The sequence below is a fragment of the Gavia stellata genome, chromosome 1 (genome assembly GCF_030936135.1).
Source record: "Gavia stellata isolate bGavSte3 chromosome 1, bGavSte3.hap2, whole genome shotgun sequence".
Lineage (NCBI taxonomy): Eukaryota > Metazoa > Chordata > Aves > Gaviiformes > Gaviidae > Gavia > Gavia stellata.
Window position 1 is genome coordinate 126,440,867 of NC_082594.1, and position 16,066 is coordinate 126,456,932.

At 39.5% G+C, this 16,066-nt stretch overlaps 1 protein-coding gene across 1 annotated transcript in view; it reads left to right on the forward strand.

Moving 5' to 3' along the window:
* GRAMD1C (GRAM domain containing 1C) overlaps positions 1 to 16,066 on the forward strand; it is a 55,411-nt gene that overhangs the window by 11,847 nt on the left and 27,498 nt on the right. The window contains exons 3-6 of the mRNA XM_059819328.1: positions 7,548 to 7,632; positions 11,472 to 11,575; positions 13,332 to 13,427; positions 14,641 to 14,721. Coding sequence (XP_059675311.1) covers positions 7,548 to 7,632; positions 11,472 to 11,575; positions 13,332 to 13,427; positions 14,641 to 14,721 — 366 coding nt within the window. The remainder of the gene's footprint in view (positions 1 to 7,547; positions 7,633 to 11,471; positions 11,576 to 13,331; positions 13,428 to 14,640; positions 14,722 to 16,066) is intronic.

The following is a 16,066-nucleotide window of genomic DNA, read 5'->3' on the forward strand; positions in this document are numbered from 1 at the left end:
GGAAATGTGTATTATTAAATTGCACCTCCATTGAGTGGAGAAGAGAGCCCTGTGAGGTTAAATACAGACCTTGTTGGAATAGCTTCAGCTGAACCCTATTTCAATGAAATGTAATGGCTTGTGAAATTGAGCTAATTGCAGTGAGATCTTGAAGGAGAAGCTTGGGAGAGGTCCTCACACCTTCTAAACTGAAATACTTTGTTACAAAATTCTTCCAGATCTTTTCTACTCTTTTACTGAAGAACATTAAAAAAAAAATCTTTAACTGGTTGTGTAACTTAAAGGTATTTCTTCGGAGAACTTTTCATGTTGAAAAAGATGAAAGATGTAGTCTTTTGAGTTTTCTTTCTGCTTGGGAAGGAAGCCAAATTTAAAAATCCTTCATAGAAAATGATAATTTTGTTCTATTTCTAATTACATAACCTAATGTTAGCAGCATAGTTCCCAGTATATCATATGATGCTAAATTTTCTTGTCTGTCAAAATTATAATTGTGACAACTTTGGTTGTGGATTTTGTAGGCTGTTTTCCAAGCCGTGCTCCAACGTGATTTGATATTTGTACTTATATAGGCAAAGCTCAAGTACGAGACCTTCTTTCCTGCTCTCAGGTGGACAAGGTGAGGTGCAGGAGGTGACCAGGCCTTCTGTGAGCAGGATTCCGGTCGAGCCGAGTTCATGTCACACTGTGGGGTAAACAGTTGTGATAGAGGCCTCCCTGCTCAGTAGTCGAGCAGTTCTGAAAAGACCCAGAAAAGCAGAGTCTTACCACGTGTCAGGTCAACGATGGCTTGATGAGGCTGATGTCCACAGTGGAGCTGGTGAGGGCTGGACTACTGTTGAGGTGCTGTCTGTGGGATAAAAGTGGAGGAACAGATAAGGCAGGGGAGTGTGTGACACAGCACTTGTGATGTACTAGACCCAGTCTTTAAAATAAATAGGAGCAGGCTCCCTTTTGGAAGTACCTAATTCAGTCAGTTTCATGATACTGAGTGTCAGATACTTTGTAAGTGGGCATCCAATATTTCAGAAGCTCTGTATAATTAAATAGTTCTGAGGAGTTTCTTCTTACATGGATTTTTGGAAGCTACTGGTATTAGTGGTAAATAATAGTCTAACATTTTTAGTGTGCCTGCCCATGCATTTGTGAGAACTAGTTAATATAACATTCATTTCGGGGAGACTAGGGGCTCTGTCTTTAGCCTTGTTTATGGGATCTCATAGGATTTTTTAAAAAAAAAACCCCAACAAACAAAACAACCCAGCAGCTTGAGTATTTGCTTGTGCCCTGTGTTTTAATATCCCTTCCTTGACATTTTACATCCTGCATTTCCAACAGAAGAAAGACATAGTTGCACCAAAATTCTCGCTGGATGCTGCTCTGCCTGTACACAGATGCCACTGAAGGAGCACTGCCATTGGTTTGTTTTCTGCTCGGTCACTAAGAAATGTTAAAATCTCTTTTTCCTTCAGCCTCTGCAAATAAGAGGGGGGCTGGGCCACAGAAGGGGATGTAATGACCCTAGTGCTCAGCCCTGTGCTAGCCAGTGGCCCACTGGAAGAGTGCCCTGTGTTTATGAGACTCCCCTCTCCAGAGAAGTTAAGGGTGAATGAAGATGTAAGTAAATCAATGTAAGTAAAATAGTCCTGGCTCCTTAAACTCTTCTCCCTCCCACTGTGGCTATGAGCTTGTTTCCATTTCCTTGAGAGCATGGGAACTTTTGGAAAGCAGGCTCCTAGGGAATACAATGGCTGAGTCAACTCTGGCAATGGTTGCTTGTTTTTCTTTCTTTTTTTTTGTTGGTTGACCTATAACCTCGTATAACCTATGAATTAAATACAACTATGTGGATAATCAGGTGTGATCAAATAGCTCCTTATTTAAAAAAACAAAAGTGGACACTCTGTACACATCCAGTCCCAAAGTGCACAGTGTACCGTACACAGCACAGTAAGTCACCCTAAGTAAGGTGGTGTTGATCTTCAGGTCCTGTGAGCGGTTCTTTCCCTGTGCAAGTTTAATGTCTTTGTGCTTCAAGAGAAAGAAAAGAACATTAAGTTACTGCTAGTAAAGCTTACGAGTACTCAATAACTGAAAGTTATTTCTAATCCAAAGGGTTTTCCTGTGATTCTGTCAAGGAATGATTAGTGAAAATAGATCACTGTAACAGACTGGATCCGGACTGCTTCCCGGGTAAACGGGGAACAAGTCTGACACTTTCAAAGTACATCCTCATGCTTGTTTTCAGAAGAAACGGAAAACTGCCCTAGAACTGTGAAAAGATAAGGGAGACTGGTAGTCACGTGGATGTGAGCTTCCACTGTGATTCTGTGTCTAAGAGCAAATGTGAGTTGGATTTATGTGTGTTTGCAGTGACTCCTGCAATGCTATGTCTAACTCTCAAGAAGCACATTGAAAATAGGAAGCGATTCAGAAGAGACATGAGTATAAGTCTGAAAAAAGTCTTTTTTGCTAGTAGATTTGAGAAGCTTAATCCCTACCCCAAAAGAAGATATGGGGTAATTTGCTCACAGTCCAAAAATAATTCAAAAAGTGAAGATAAGATTAACCGACAGACCACTAGAAGAACAATCCACAGCTAAGATGGATTTTTCCATCAGGGGTGACTTTAAATTTCATAAGGTAAAATGTATTTTTTTTTTTCTTTCCCAAAGGGATATCTGGTCACTGCAGCTCTGGTTTTAAAGTAGGAGCTAAATTGTGGGATAGCTGTGGCTTGTGCATTATGGATTAGATTGGATGGTCATAATGAACTTTTCTGGACTGGAGAAACGGCTGCAGTGGGATCACCATTTCTCTGATGAAAGGCTTGTCAGACTTGGCATGTTTTATAGGTAGCCTCAGCAGAGGGACCGTCATCTCAGTGTGCCATGGGAGTTGTTTTTGTGTTTATAGATAAGTCTGCCTGAATCTGGTTTGGAGTATGTGAAGTCTTAAGTTTGCCTGCCTTATTCTGCTAAATGAGGCTTTTGTTCAGGGCTGTTAATTTAGCGCTCTCCTAGCCTAGTCAGGCTTTAGACTCACTGAAAAGTGGGGTGTTGGTTTGTTTTGTTTGCTTTTGCGTTTGTTCTGGTTTTTTTATTTCTCCCTTACCAGATAAGTTTCAAGAATACTTGTAGTGTAAAGTAGTCTTTTTGTATAAAATCAAACTCCTCTTTGACTGTGTGTTGTTCTTCTGGAGGCTGTTTTCTTTTTCTTTCTCCTGATGCTAGGCAGGACTTTAGGTGAATTTGAAGAGGGTAGAAAACAATGCATTTTTCAGTAGAAACGCAACAGTTTTTGCCAGGGTATTTAATGTTTGTTTTAATGTGCTAGTGTAGGACTAAGAAGTGTTTTCATCTTAACCTTACTAATATATCCAAATTTGTTTTTGACCATGTCTAGAAACTTCATAGGAAAGTACAGGTCAAGCTCTTCTGCCTTGGGGAATAGTACATCAGGTGGTCTTTAAGTGGGATGTAGAGATAGTGGCATGGATTTGCTTGCTTGTAGACAGAGGAGCAAAGCCCCTTAAGCCTCACTGGCCATATTTTGATGGTTAAGTGAGGCTTCCGAGCGTAAAAGGGGAGTAGGTTGGGCAGTGTGCTTATAGATTTGTTTGATTCTGGGACCCCAAGCGCTTGGCAGTAACTGATAAGAAGACTGAAGCTCGGTGAGAGGCATGTATGCATCTCTTAAAATGAGGTGACACCAGAGTTGTATTACTGTAGTGGTGAGGCCAGCTTACCTGTGTTCTCAGCTGTTTGTATTCATAGCTGCATGGCAAAATTATAGAATGCAAATTGTCAGGTGACGTGTGGTTTTTGTGGTGTCTCAAAACGAGGGGAAAGCACTAACAAAGCAAATGCAAAATTATTACTGTCATTAGCAAATGTTAGAAAATGTGCGCACTGTTCTGCTGAGGTTGATTGACTATTTGCATGCTTAGTTGTATGTGCAATCAAATAATTTCCTAAGGATTAGCATTTTTGCTGTACTCTTGGGAGAAAGTGTAGCTTAATTTTCCTCCACAGTTTGCTAAATGGCTCAAATTATTTGCAGTGTCCACACTTTGAAGGTGTAAATGTGAAGGTAAGCTGTTTTTAACAGGCTTCTATCATATAAATAACTTGGCTTAGTCCTATTTAAGTTAACGGATTTTTTTTCTGGAACATGACTTTATATAGTTGAACCCTGGTCCATTGCTAAACAAGGTATGAGAATCACTTGGTTATGTGTGTTCAGGTAGTATCTGGTTCTTGCATAACTGTCTTCTGTAAAACTTTCTGGATGAGGCTGGAGAGGTTTTTCTGCTTATACTATTTTACAGGTTTCTTGGTATATTTTGTGGCTTCAGATAAAGAATGCTAATACCTTGTTGGCTGGACTTAATTTTCTTAGTGATTTAATATAGCATACCAATAAATGCCTTAAGATTATCCTCAGGCAAAGTGTTTACCTGATGCCTTATAATTAAACTTAGAAATGTGCATGTGTTAAAAATGAGTTGCTGTCTTCATCTCTTAACGTCATACTACAGTCTAATTTATGCCTTTCTTCTTTTAGTATTTGATGGTAAGTTTGGTAACCCAGATGGGCAACCTGCCTCAAATGCTGCCACGTCTTGGGTATTATAATGGTGATTGAGAGACGCTGTACAAACGGAAATGTCTTATTTTCCTCACTTTAAGGAAATTGATAGTGTCAATACTGTTCATACTGTCCCTGTTGGTTCCCCGAGTCCATTGAGTGATCTCTTAATCACTAAGCCACATACTGAGCACGTAATAATTAGAGATCTAAGTGAGCTAGTTTTATACAAAGTAAGGAAAAGATAAGGTTAAAAAGCTTCAATGCGCTCACTTTTTTCTGCTGATTAGATAAAGATTCAGAGCTGGCTTTTCATAAAATGTCATAAGAGCTCAGTAGAAATCTACAATTAATAAGAGGATTTCTTATAGCCTATTTGTCACTTGTGACAGAGAACACTTTTAAATGCCAGCAAGGGTTTCTCAGACAAGCTATAGCAGGTTTTATGCTCTAGAGAAATTCCATTTTTAAGTAAAACTCAAGATATCTTGAGTTTGGCTTCTTGGAGCTGTTGAACTGGCTGATTCAGGCACTAAAATAATCGTGTCTGTGATATTGTAATGTTCCTGTTCTCCTCCTCCTGATTCCTTTTGTCTTATAACCACAAAAATGCTTAAATTAGGCGTAGCTCTTATCTCTTATCTGTATACAGCATGTTTGAGAAAGTACTTCTCTCCTTAAAAGCATGCCTTCTTAAATCCCAGCTTTGTAAATCAGGCTTGAAGATTGTGAACTTTCTTTTGCTCTCATGGCAGACGAGTTCTTTTTTCTCCTTGTACGTTAGCGCTGTCCTCACACAAGCTCAGACTTCAGTTGAGATATAACTGTAGGGTCTCTGGAACTACAAGTTTACAGATCTGAGTTAGCTTTCCGTTCTTCTTCACATCTCTTTCCAGAGTAATTGCAAAGAACTCAGTTTCTTGGAAGTGGTGCAGTCATTGGATGCCTGTTTCAGCTGATCAAGAAGAAACCATAGCCTATCTACTTCTGTGGATGACATGCTTTCCAAGAATGTTACTTTCATAATCTCAGAAACAGCTGAAGCATAACTGGAAGCATAAAGCTTAGAGGACATGTCTAACGTGTTGCCCTGTTAGTTGCACCTAAAGTTTTCATGCTTACTTTTGTCAGAAGGGTAGGGATGGACGTATTTTCTGTCTCCCTCGCTCACTGCATTTTTACATTGCAATGCTCAGAATATTAGTGGACGGCTAATATGTGCTCACCGGTGGTCAGACATAAGGACTTTCTTTTATTGGTGGTAACAGAAGATAACATGAACATGTTTTTATAAAGCTGAACTGAGTCAGGGTGACTTTCCCCTCTCCTGTGTTATATGCATTCAAAGACCTGACCTTGAAGTAGCACTTGTGTGTTCTTGTGGCCAAAGAGCTTAATTATCGAGTGTGGGTAGATGACAGACCATCATGGGGGAATGTGTGTGTCTAGGGTGGCGTTCAGGGAACTTTTGAACTGCAAGAAGCAGGAATCTCTTCTGTGGAAAACAGCAAAATGTCAGAATCTTGATGAGTTCATTAAAAGACACTCAAGCTGAAGATAAGCCTGTCTTTGTTCTGGGATTGTTTTGACAATAAGCATAGGCATAATGAAAAGGTAGTGACCACCTACCATACTGCAGGAGTGTGCTAAAATTGGGTGGTTTTTAGTAAACATGCTGTAAGGTCATACAGTCAAAAGTGATTCTTTGCCTCCTTTCTTCTTTCTTCCCCCAACCTAAATGTAAATAGCCACTGATCTTATGGTAGAGATGGGTTTAATGGTGAGTGTCAAGTTTTGGAGTAATACAGGTGCTCAAGGAGAGAATAGCAGCCATGTGCTTAAGAGTTTTAGAAAGGTTAAAAAAAAAAAAGGTGTAAAAGAGGCCTTTATAGTATATTTATACCTGGTTTTGGTAACACTTGAAAGTGATTTCTTCCTGTCTTAGCTATAGTCCAGCTGAGTCATTGTCTTATACAGCATTTGGTTAGGATAGCTCCTAAAATAAGTGGCCAACATCTGTTAAGAAAAAAGTATGGCCTTGTTACTGCAAAAGCGAAAACAGGGCTTTTACAGCAGAGTCATTTTTGGAGAACATGCTGAAGCTCTTTATTTGAATGGGAGAGGGGGCATTTGTTTATAAGAGTAAGGAGTTGAAGTCCATCAAGATTCATCTTCTTTGCTGTGAGTTTACTGCCGAATTTGAACCTTAAATGAACCATAGACAATGATCTTTCTAAATATGGGGTGAAACGTAGAACAGGAAATCAAGAGGTGATGGTGGTGCTTCTATTTGTGTTTACTGGAGGAAACTTTGGCCTTTATTCCTACAGGCCTAATTATAGCAACTAGCAAAAAATCCCCTGCATTGTAGTATTCCCAAAATAGTACTCCAATTAGAAATCAGTGGGTTAGGTTGTCTTTCTGTCCAGCTAGTGGCCTGCATGAGGACTTGATCTGTTCTGTCACCTCCTGTATTGTGGCCTTGCTGCCTCTTCATTTAGTCTGTGCTAGAAGACTTAGCTCTGGAAGGGGCTCTTGTGTCCTTATGAGTGGAGGAGGTTGCCACGACGTTTTTTTGTGTGTGTGGTTTTTTTTTTTTTGTGGTTTTTTTGGGTGTTTTTTTTGTTTGTTTTTTTTTTTTCAGGTTGGACTCGATGATCTTACAGGTCTTTTCCAACCGTACTGATTCTGTGATTCTGTGAACTGTAATGCCTTGTAATTGGCATCTGGCCTGATACAGGGAACAGTTTGACCCATCCTATCCTAAATACCGGAAGCGCACTCTTACATGAGCAAGCGTAAAGTTACAGAGAAGATCACATTTAGATGCCACCTATTCTGCATTGCTCTTTTGATGTTCATTTGTTCTTAAAGATAAAATTACATATGCAGTATGAAGACAGTTGATGGCTGAAAATAAATCTGTTTGCTTAACCTTTAACCATTCTTTGTTGCAGCTCTCAAGTTCCACTTACAAATATAGGAGCGAGGAATTCAAGAGACAGTTTTCTCATCTGCCAGACTCGGAGAGACTCATAGTAGGTAAGATGTAATCACACCAAAAGTGCTTGTCTTCTGACTAATAACTCCAGATTGCAGCAGTACCAAGGTGGTTTTTTTATGGCAAATTCTAACTACAGCTGATACCTTCCTATTCTCCTGTCTCTGAACTAGCATCAGGTACCTTCAGGGAAAGTTGTGTCCGTACTCTTCTCCTGTACTGCCTGCTTTGTGAAAAAAGACAGATTCCTTTTGGGGGTTGAGAAGTGAGGGAGAGGATACAGAATCTTCCAGTTCATCTATATATGGGATGGGAGTCTCTTAATGTCTTTTCCTGCTGCTACTTTTTAGTGGGGTTTTTTTAGACAAAACCCTTCCTGACAGCAGTGGAGACTGTGTGACTGTCTGACAGCTGTTAGCTGACAAGCTGGAAAGAAAGATTACTATGCGGGGTCAGGGTGAGCACTGAGCACATAAACTCAACGTATGTGCGTTGATGGGCTTGTGTGATGCAAGTGCGAGAAGAACAGAGAGTTAAATCCTGAGAGCATTGAATTTGTTTACGTTCTTTCCACCATGGGCAACCAACTTGGTACCTCTTGTAGTGTCATAACCACTTATTTTCTATCCTGTGAGTGTTTAAGTCCTCTCTTTAAAGTAAAAGAGGCAACTAGTTAAGGCTGAGTCAGTTGCCATAGATGTTGGGGAAGGAGGGTCTGATTGCATAGTTGTAATGGTTTGGATTGGATACAAAGGTAAGGGATGTTGCTTCAGTGACCCTGTTAAGTAGGTAGATCATCCTTAGCAGAAGCTTTTCTCTTGTTCCCTGGAACTAAGCCTAGACCCTTGCCCTAGGCACCTTGATTAACATGACTTCTGGGATTGAGTGACACAGTGGGTGCTTGTAATTTAAGACTCTTTTCAGTGACAAATGCCAGCTATGCGGTATAAGGACATAAAATTCAGTATTTAAGAGTGTAATTCCCATCAGCCATCACAGGAGATCATTGAAAAACACAAACAGTTCTTCATTTTATCCTGACTTAGCATGCTGTGCATTTGGGTGGATTTGTCAACATGGTATATTGAGGGCAGATAAAAATGTTTTATGCCCCATGCTGGTCTGTGCAGTTGTAGTACTGCCCAGGCTAGTGCTGAGCACGAAGTATGTTATTCTGGTGCCATGCTGTGCAAATCTGTTAGTTCTGGGTTGGCTCATGCCTTGAGCGGAGGTTTTTCACAGACAGGTTAGCTTATCCATAGGCTGATGACATGGGTGCAGGCATAGAAGTACAGCTCAGCTGGAAGAGCAGAGGTGGTGAGAAGTGCAGGGGGTGGGAGGGGAGAGAAACAAGTGGCAGAGAATATCAAACTATGGTTCATAACTTCTTGGCACTGAAATGTTCCTTTGGAGCTCTGACTCCCTGTTTTGCTCCAGTGCAAAATCCAAAGAAAGCAAGCGTATAACCCTACCTCCTTTGCATGCAGTGATGCACCTTATTCCTTCTTTTACAACTTGCCTTCCAGGTAAGCCTGCCTGCGCTGCCCAAGCATTGTGTAACAAATACACTGTCCAAGAATTGGGTGTTGTTTTTATACAAAAGTGGCATTTTGGCTGTTTAGAGTTCATGTTTCATCTTATGCAACCTTTAAGGAAGTGAATATTGAGAGACTGTCAGTATATCCTTGCAGCATGCTGAGTTCCTTCCAGGGGAATGGAAGAGAAACTAGAACTTTCCCTTGCACAGAAACAGTTAAATTCCTGCATCCTTTTCCAGCCTCAGAAGGAAGCAGTTATCCTCTGAAATGCCTTCTGCATTTTTAAAATACTTGAGTTCAGTACAGAAATAAAACAGAAGAAAAGGATATTACTTCAAAGCGTTGTTTTGATGTTTCTCCTTACACACAATTGCTGTAGAAAGCCATGGAGCAAACTCTGAAACACGGTTTCGATGAACAGACTGCCAAGGACTTGAAGAAAGATTTTAATAATGGTTAATCTCACAGTGTAGCCCCTGGTCCATCAGAAGCAAAGTCGTTACTTTATATACATTTTTTCTTACCCCACAAAAAGCAGTGCTCCTTTGGAAGGACTTCTTGCATCCTCCAGGCAGAGAGCTCTTCCTTTGCTTGATGCAGAGAAGCTTAACACAGGCTTTAGAGTGCTCAGAGAAGCAATTACTTGCTACTGTTCAAAAGAACTGTAACTGCTCCTGTTCTTAACTTAGCTGTTAAAAAAACCAAACAACTCTTCCACTGTAATGAGCACTGTATATAAAGATTAGATGAAATATAATTCTTTTCCTGTAATGAAAGAGAAATGACTTAGACTTTCAAAATGGGAGTTTAAAGGAGTGCCACTAACTTTAATTTGTCTGTAAATGTTTTTTACAAGCAGCATCTTAAGGTACTGGATCTGAAAACTTAGAGAAATGCTAATCTCTCCCTTTTGTTTTCATATTCTCTTTTGTATAGGTAGGTCATGGTGTTGCTCATCACTTGCCCAGTGCTCCAATATTTATAGGTCTGAATCCCTCTCCCTCCCCTAAACATAGAAGTTGGATGCAAACTTCTTGGTAATGCTTTCCTCAAGTCCTTAACCTCACACTCCTGCTGCCTTCCCTCTCCCTGCTCTCCCAGCATTTTGGTATCTGACTTCTCTTTAAACATGCACTTACAACTTACTGGTTTTGATTTCTTTTAAGTTTATGTAATTCTGTTTGCAGTTATGCCTCCGAGGGCTTGTATACATACCTCATGCTTGTGGCAAGAAACTTTATTTCCACTTGATTATTTGAGGGGAAAACCCAAGAGAATTTTAAAAATCATAATAAAAGCTTCTGTAGATGCAGACTTACCTTGAAGTTAGGATGGTGAAGGATTCGTGAACCTCTTGGTACTTGAACAAGAACTGTAGTCATCTTCTTGTTGTACATAAAATCAAAATTCTGGCTCAGACAATACCAGATACAATGCTTTTCAAAATAACAACTCTTTGATACCCCTAAAGCTAAAATCATTAACATCCTGCATGAATAGGTGCATTCTGGGTATTTTCTGTACATAAGGTAACATTCTGGAGGTTGGAGCTTCCAAAAGGAGTCTGTTTGTCTTAACTTTCTAGCAGTAGTACTTCTGAAAATTCCTTTTGTTCTAATCTTCAGGCTCTGAAATTACGAAAGTTCTCTTAAAGAGGTTTTTTAAAAAGTGCAACCAAATCCTCTGCTCTTATTCTTAATTAGCAGGTGTCAGATGATGGGTAATTACATTCTAGATGAAATCAGTTTCTCAGTAGGGATGTTTCAGCCAGAGGCAGTATCATAACAAAAATGATAGTCAGCTTCTGAAAATATCCCCTGCCTGAAGAACTAGATAGCTTCAAGCTGCCTTTTAGTGTCTCACTCTGCAGATAGTTTTAGCTAGTGATGGTATCTGTTTAGTGGAAAATTATTATCTTACTACAACATCTGAACTACCTACATACTAACTTATGTAGGAGTTGACAGTATAATCTGTTATACTGTAAAATGGTTGTATGTTCTGTTGTTAGGTGCTTTGAAGTTTGACTTCTGAATACTTCTCCCATGTACTCCTGATCTTGCCTGATAACATCTTCTCTGAAAATACAGGATAATGCACGGGGCTTTGATACATGGAGTGCTGTCCTCACACAGATACTTCCATCAACTCTGGGATTGGGGTGTTCCCAGAGCAATGGTCTGGATGCAACCCAGTACAAGCCTGCCTTCACAGAATTTTGAAGAGTGAAAGAAATAGCTTTTTATTTGTATTGTAATACCCTTACCTCATTTTAATTTAACAGGTTTGGGTCAACTGACCTGCAATAACTGAGTAAACTTATTCTTCCTTTCTATATATAGATTACGCCTGTGCACTCCAGAAGGATATCCTGCTGCAAGGACGCTTGTATCTCTCTGAAAACTGGCTCTGTTTCCACAGCAACATTTTTCGATGGGAGACCACAGTAAGATCTCTTAGCTCACTTTGATCCCATCTTTTCTTTGTCCTGTCCTATCAGGATATGAGTCCCTCAAACAAATCTTATCCTGTCAATCTCATGCCAGTGATTTTGCGCTGAAAAGAAAGAGCCTGCACCCCTGAGTGGAAATGCAGATGCGTTGCTCCATAAAATGACAGTAGCATTGGAGACATCTGAATGCTGAAGTAAGCCTGCTCAGTCAGTCACATAGGAAGGAGTTCAGGAGTTATGCTAAAGTTGATCCTGTACATTTCTGGGTGACTGTTTGCCTCTCCTTACCAAGGAGAGTTGCTCTGCAAAGGGATGTAACACTTAATGTTCTCCTGTAAGACCAGGAGCATGATACAGTATATGGCATTGCCCTGTTCAAGAACTGTCCAGCACTGAACCTTAACTTGGTTAGCTGAAGAGACTCTATAAATGACATCTATGTATCCTTGTATTGTGGTCTGTAGCTTTTGAACAGTATGAGCAAAAGTAGATAATCATGACATGTTGGCCCTGTATTTCTGTTAAACTGGGTTAATGAGTTAAAATTTTTCATTCAAGCAGTTGTTGCATCTGCTGTAGAAATAACATGAGGCAGTGAATGAGAAAGGGAAGGTAACCTACTTAATAGGTGATGGAGATGTGTCAAAATGTTCTGCAGCTGTGAGACTGCTCATACCTTAAGTTAGTATCTTAAATTCTACTATGTGTGCTCTGAATTACACAGGAGAGACAACAAATAACTCATGTACTTAAGACAAAAGCGGAGGTGTAGAAATACTTAACTGAAAACAAAGCTTAATTTAATCAATGGATTTGATGGTTGAATGTTTCTTATTGTAGACTTGAGATTAAAAAAAAAAATCCCTTTGAAATGACACCCTTGAATATATAAACTATTCAAAGACTGATTTTTCAGCAAAAACAGCATACGTCCTGGTAACTTGTTCCTGCTTGCCTAGCAGAGTGGTATCTTAAGCAATATCTTAAGGCAATCTGAGCTCATCAGTTACAATGGTAGAGCCAAGTTTTGGGATCTCCTTAGCAGGCTGCATTGATGCAGAGTAAGTGGAGAACCTTCTGCACACAGAGGAAAAAGCATGATCCAACTGTATGTTCTTCCTCTAAGCTGAACAGCAGCATGGTCTTTAACTTCAAGAGAAAGGAGTAGGCTGAGTGGAAATGGCTTGTTGCAGCAAGTGGGACCATGCTCTTATAAACAGAAACATTTCAAGTACTAATATGCAAGGAAAACACACCCAAGCAGGAAGATTTCCTTGCAGTGTCTGGACTGCAAATAAACCTCTGCAAATGAACTAGACTGCAAACTTCTGTGAGATGACACAGACAAGATAGTCTGTTATCTGATGTATGTCCTGCCTTACGTATAGCGTACTGATTGGGATTGGGGGATTGGCTTTCAGGTCTGTGGTTTGTATGTGTCTGGGATTGTGCCCTTAATCCTCAAGTGTTGCTGGAGGAGTGGAAGGAAAGAATAAAGAACTACTTGCTTCCCTAGTCCTAGTATGAAAGAAGAGAAGGTTACTCTTAAGTCATCTTAACTTGCTTCTACTTTGGAATGCTTGCTGTTAAGGTTAGCAAGTGGAGACAGTAATTGCCTTTGTGATCTCAACTGAATTGCATTCCAGGGTTTGGGGTTAGTTTAAGTTCCTCTTGCATGTTCTGTGACTTTGTAAATTTTTAGTCTTAACAGTTATTTTTAATATGTCTTATTAAATCTGTTTCTGCTTAGATTTCTATTGCCTTGAAGGATATCACTTTCATGACAAAGGAGAAGACTGCTCGACTCATTCCAAATGCCATACAAATAGCAACAAAAGGAGAGAAGGTGAAAATCTGTATTTAAATACTTTTTTTAATAAAAATGATAATGTCCAGGGCAGAGCACTTGCTGTAGTTTTAAATTTGTGTAAGTAACTTCCCTGTCAAATCTTTAAATGCAATTAGGATTAGAAGACAGGCTTGGTGGTTTGGTCCATCTGCATATTGGCTTGATAATTCAACTTTAGTTTGCTTGCAGAATCCCCTGCTAGTGTTGATGCAGTAACCAGAAGGTAAGGGAGTTTTTGTCCCACTGTTTCTCAAAGGAAAGCCCTTTGAAAACTGAAAGTTCAGGGCACGAATGCGGACTGTGCATCCTTGAGTTTGATATTTTTGCGATTTCACTGGATTTAAAGTGCCCTCGGAAGAAAATTGCTGAAAACAAAAGGACTGTGATATCATGGATTTTGAGTCACAGAGAAATCTACCCATAGAATATGCAATTCTCTGTGCTGGGAAAATGTAGGGTTTGGGTGTGTATTTAGAAAAACTGAAAAGCATGATGCAGAATGTTCTTATGTGCAACACTTCATGATACTACTTCTGTAAATGCCTTGAAAATAATAATTCTTGGCTGGATACAGAGAATAGCTTTCCAGGCTGAATCTGGAGCTGTTCTTTGTGAAGGGACTGTGATTCCTCATATTTGGCTGTTCCCTCTCAATTTATTAAACATTAACTTTCATCATCAAGGAAGATAAACCCTTTCTCTGCTAAACAAAGTTTCAAATGAGAAAGATTTTAATACTGCAAATGATGCATCTAATTCGATCTCCCATTTTAATTATTTTAATTTCACATCTTCTCACAGGAAAAGATTAGTAAAAGGAATATGTGGTGGAAGGATGGAAAAGGCTGTGGTCTGTAAGAAATAAGCATATGCATCTCTGATTTGTTCCACTTCCTATTTGGAAGTGGGAGAAAGATTTAACTGTGTTTTTAGTTGAGGGGGAGCTCTTCCTTTATGCCAAAGGTACAAATGATTGCAATTGGTTGCCCAGAAGAGCGAGTGTCTTATATATAATGTGGATATTGGGGGTCTAGCTCTTGTTTATTAAAAGTGATAAAAAGTGTGGAGTGTGAGGAATATGAGCCTAGGTTTGAATGAGAGAGGAGCATGCCGTTGCTAAAAACCTTAGGATATTCAAGATACAAGAAAGCATTCTGGTTTTCTTGAAAATACCTACAAGTGAGATTTTTGCACCTTGTTTTTCATGCAGTTTTTCTTCACGTCGTTCAGTGCAAGAGACAGAAGCTACCTCAGTATCTTCCGCTTATGGCAGAACGTGTTGTTGGATAAGGTAAGCTTGTAAGTGCCGGTACCTGTGGTTAAGTAACAAAATAACCTTTTTCTAATGTAAGCAGATGTGTCTTCGGAGGATAAGAGACTTTCCTTAAGAAGTTAGCTTTTCCTTCCTGACACAGAATTCTAATCTGATGTTCTCCTTTGGCTCCTTGTGCTTTAGATGCCAGATAAACTTCTCATCCTTCTCATACTGACATCTCCAACTTCGTTGTTGATGGAGAATTTTGTCTTTGAAGATAGGTTGCATGCTTCTCTTCATTACCAACTCAAGCAGATACTACTAAATTGGCATGCCATTTCCTTCACATTTTCAATGGCTAATTTGTGATCAAAAAGGCAAGAGGCTTTTTCAGTGAAAGCTTTTTTCTTTTTAAGGAAAAACCCAGAAGTCACCTTCTCAGATAAGTTAGCTGAACCTTTGCCAACCAATTCATTACAACTCCCCTGACCTTGAACAAATGCAACAAAGGCAGGCTGTATGATATGGAAGTATTTTGGCAACTTCTGCTAGTTACCTTGATTTATATTGCAATTTGTGGACACTTAAGCTGATATTTCTAAAAATGTACTGACACTTTTGCAGAACATCACTGTAAGTAATGCAATTTTTATAAACCAATTCCTTCCTGTTTATGGCTCTCGTTGTTTAAATATTTCAACACAGTTGCAATTGAACACTGAAATATCCATATCCATAACTCTGCACTACAATGCTCCCCAAAGGCTTAAAGCTGTTGCACTGCTTGTATGAAGTACCCACACAGGTTTTTATTAGATTAAAATTAGGGCAGACTAGAGGCACTGTTTGTCAAACAAAAGCTGAAAATAAAGGAAAGTGCCATTTAAGGCAAAACTAATTTTTCCTGCAAATCTCTTATTGCTCATATCAAATACTACTTAACCATAACATCATAACCACCTTGTCTTGAATCTGGCAGAAGCACTGCAAAACCCACAATGTACTATGGCATCTTTTGACTGCAGTGTGCAACTGGAACTAACCTTGTTTTCTTTTGTTAGGCAAAGTTTGTCAGAAATGGTAATTGACTTGGTTAATTTGTGGTGCTAGAGAATGAATGTACGGGCATTCAGGTATATCCGAGGGGCTAGAACAGAGGCAACAAGCTATGTGCTGTTCAGTATTAGTTTTTTCCCCACGCGTTTCTACTCTTTGCCACTGAAATGAGTGTCACATTAGGAACAATTTTTCACTTCAGAGCAGTAACTGAAGGATAGATATGAACGTAGAAGGCATGGACTGCATGCAAGATGAGATGAATTAAGGCAGCAGGTTTTAGGGACCAGTGTATCTGAGTAGCTTGGGAATTCTCTGTATTCTT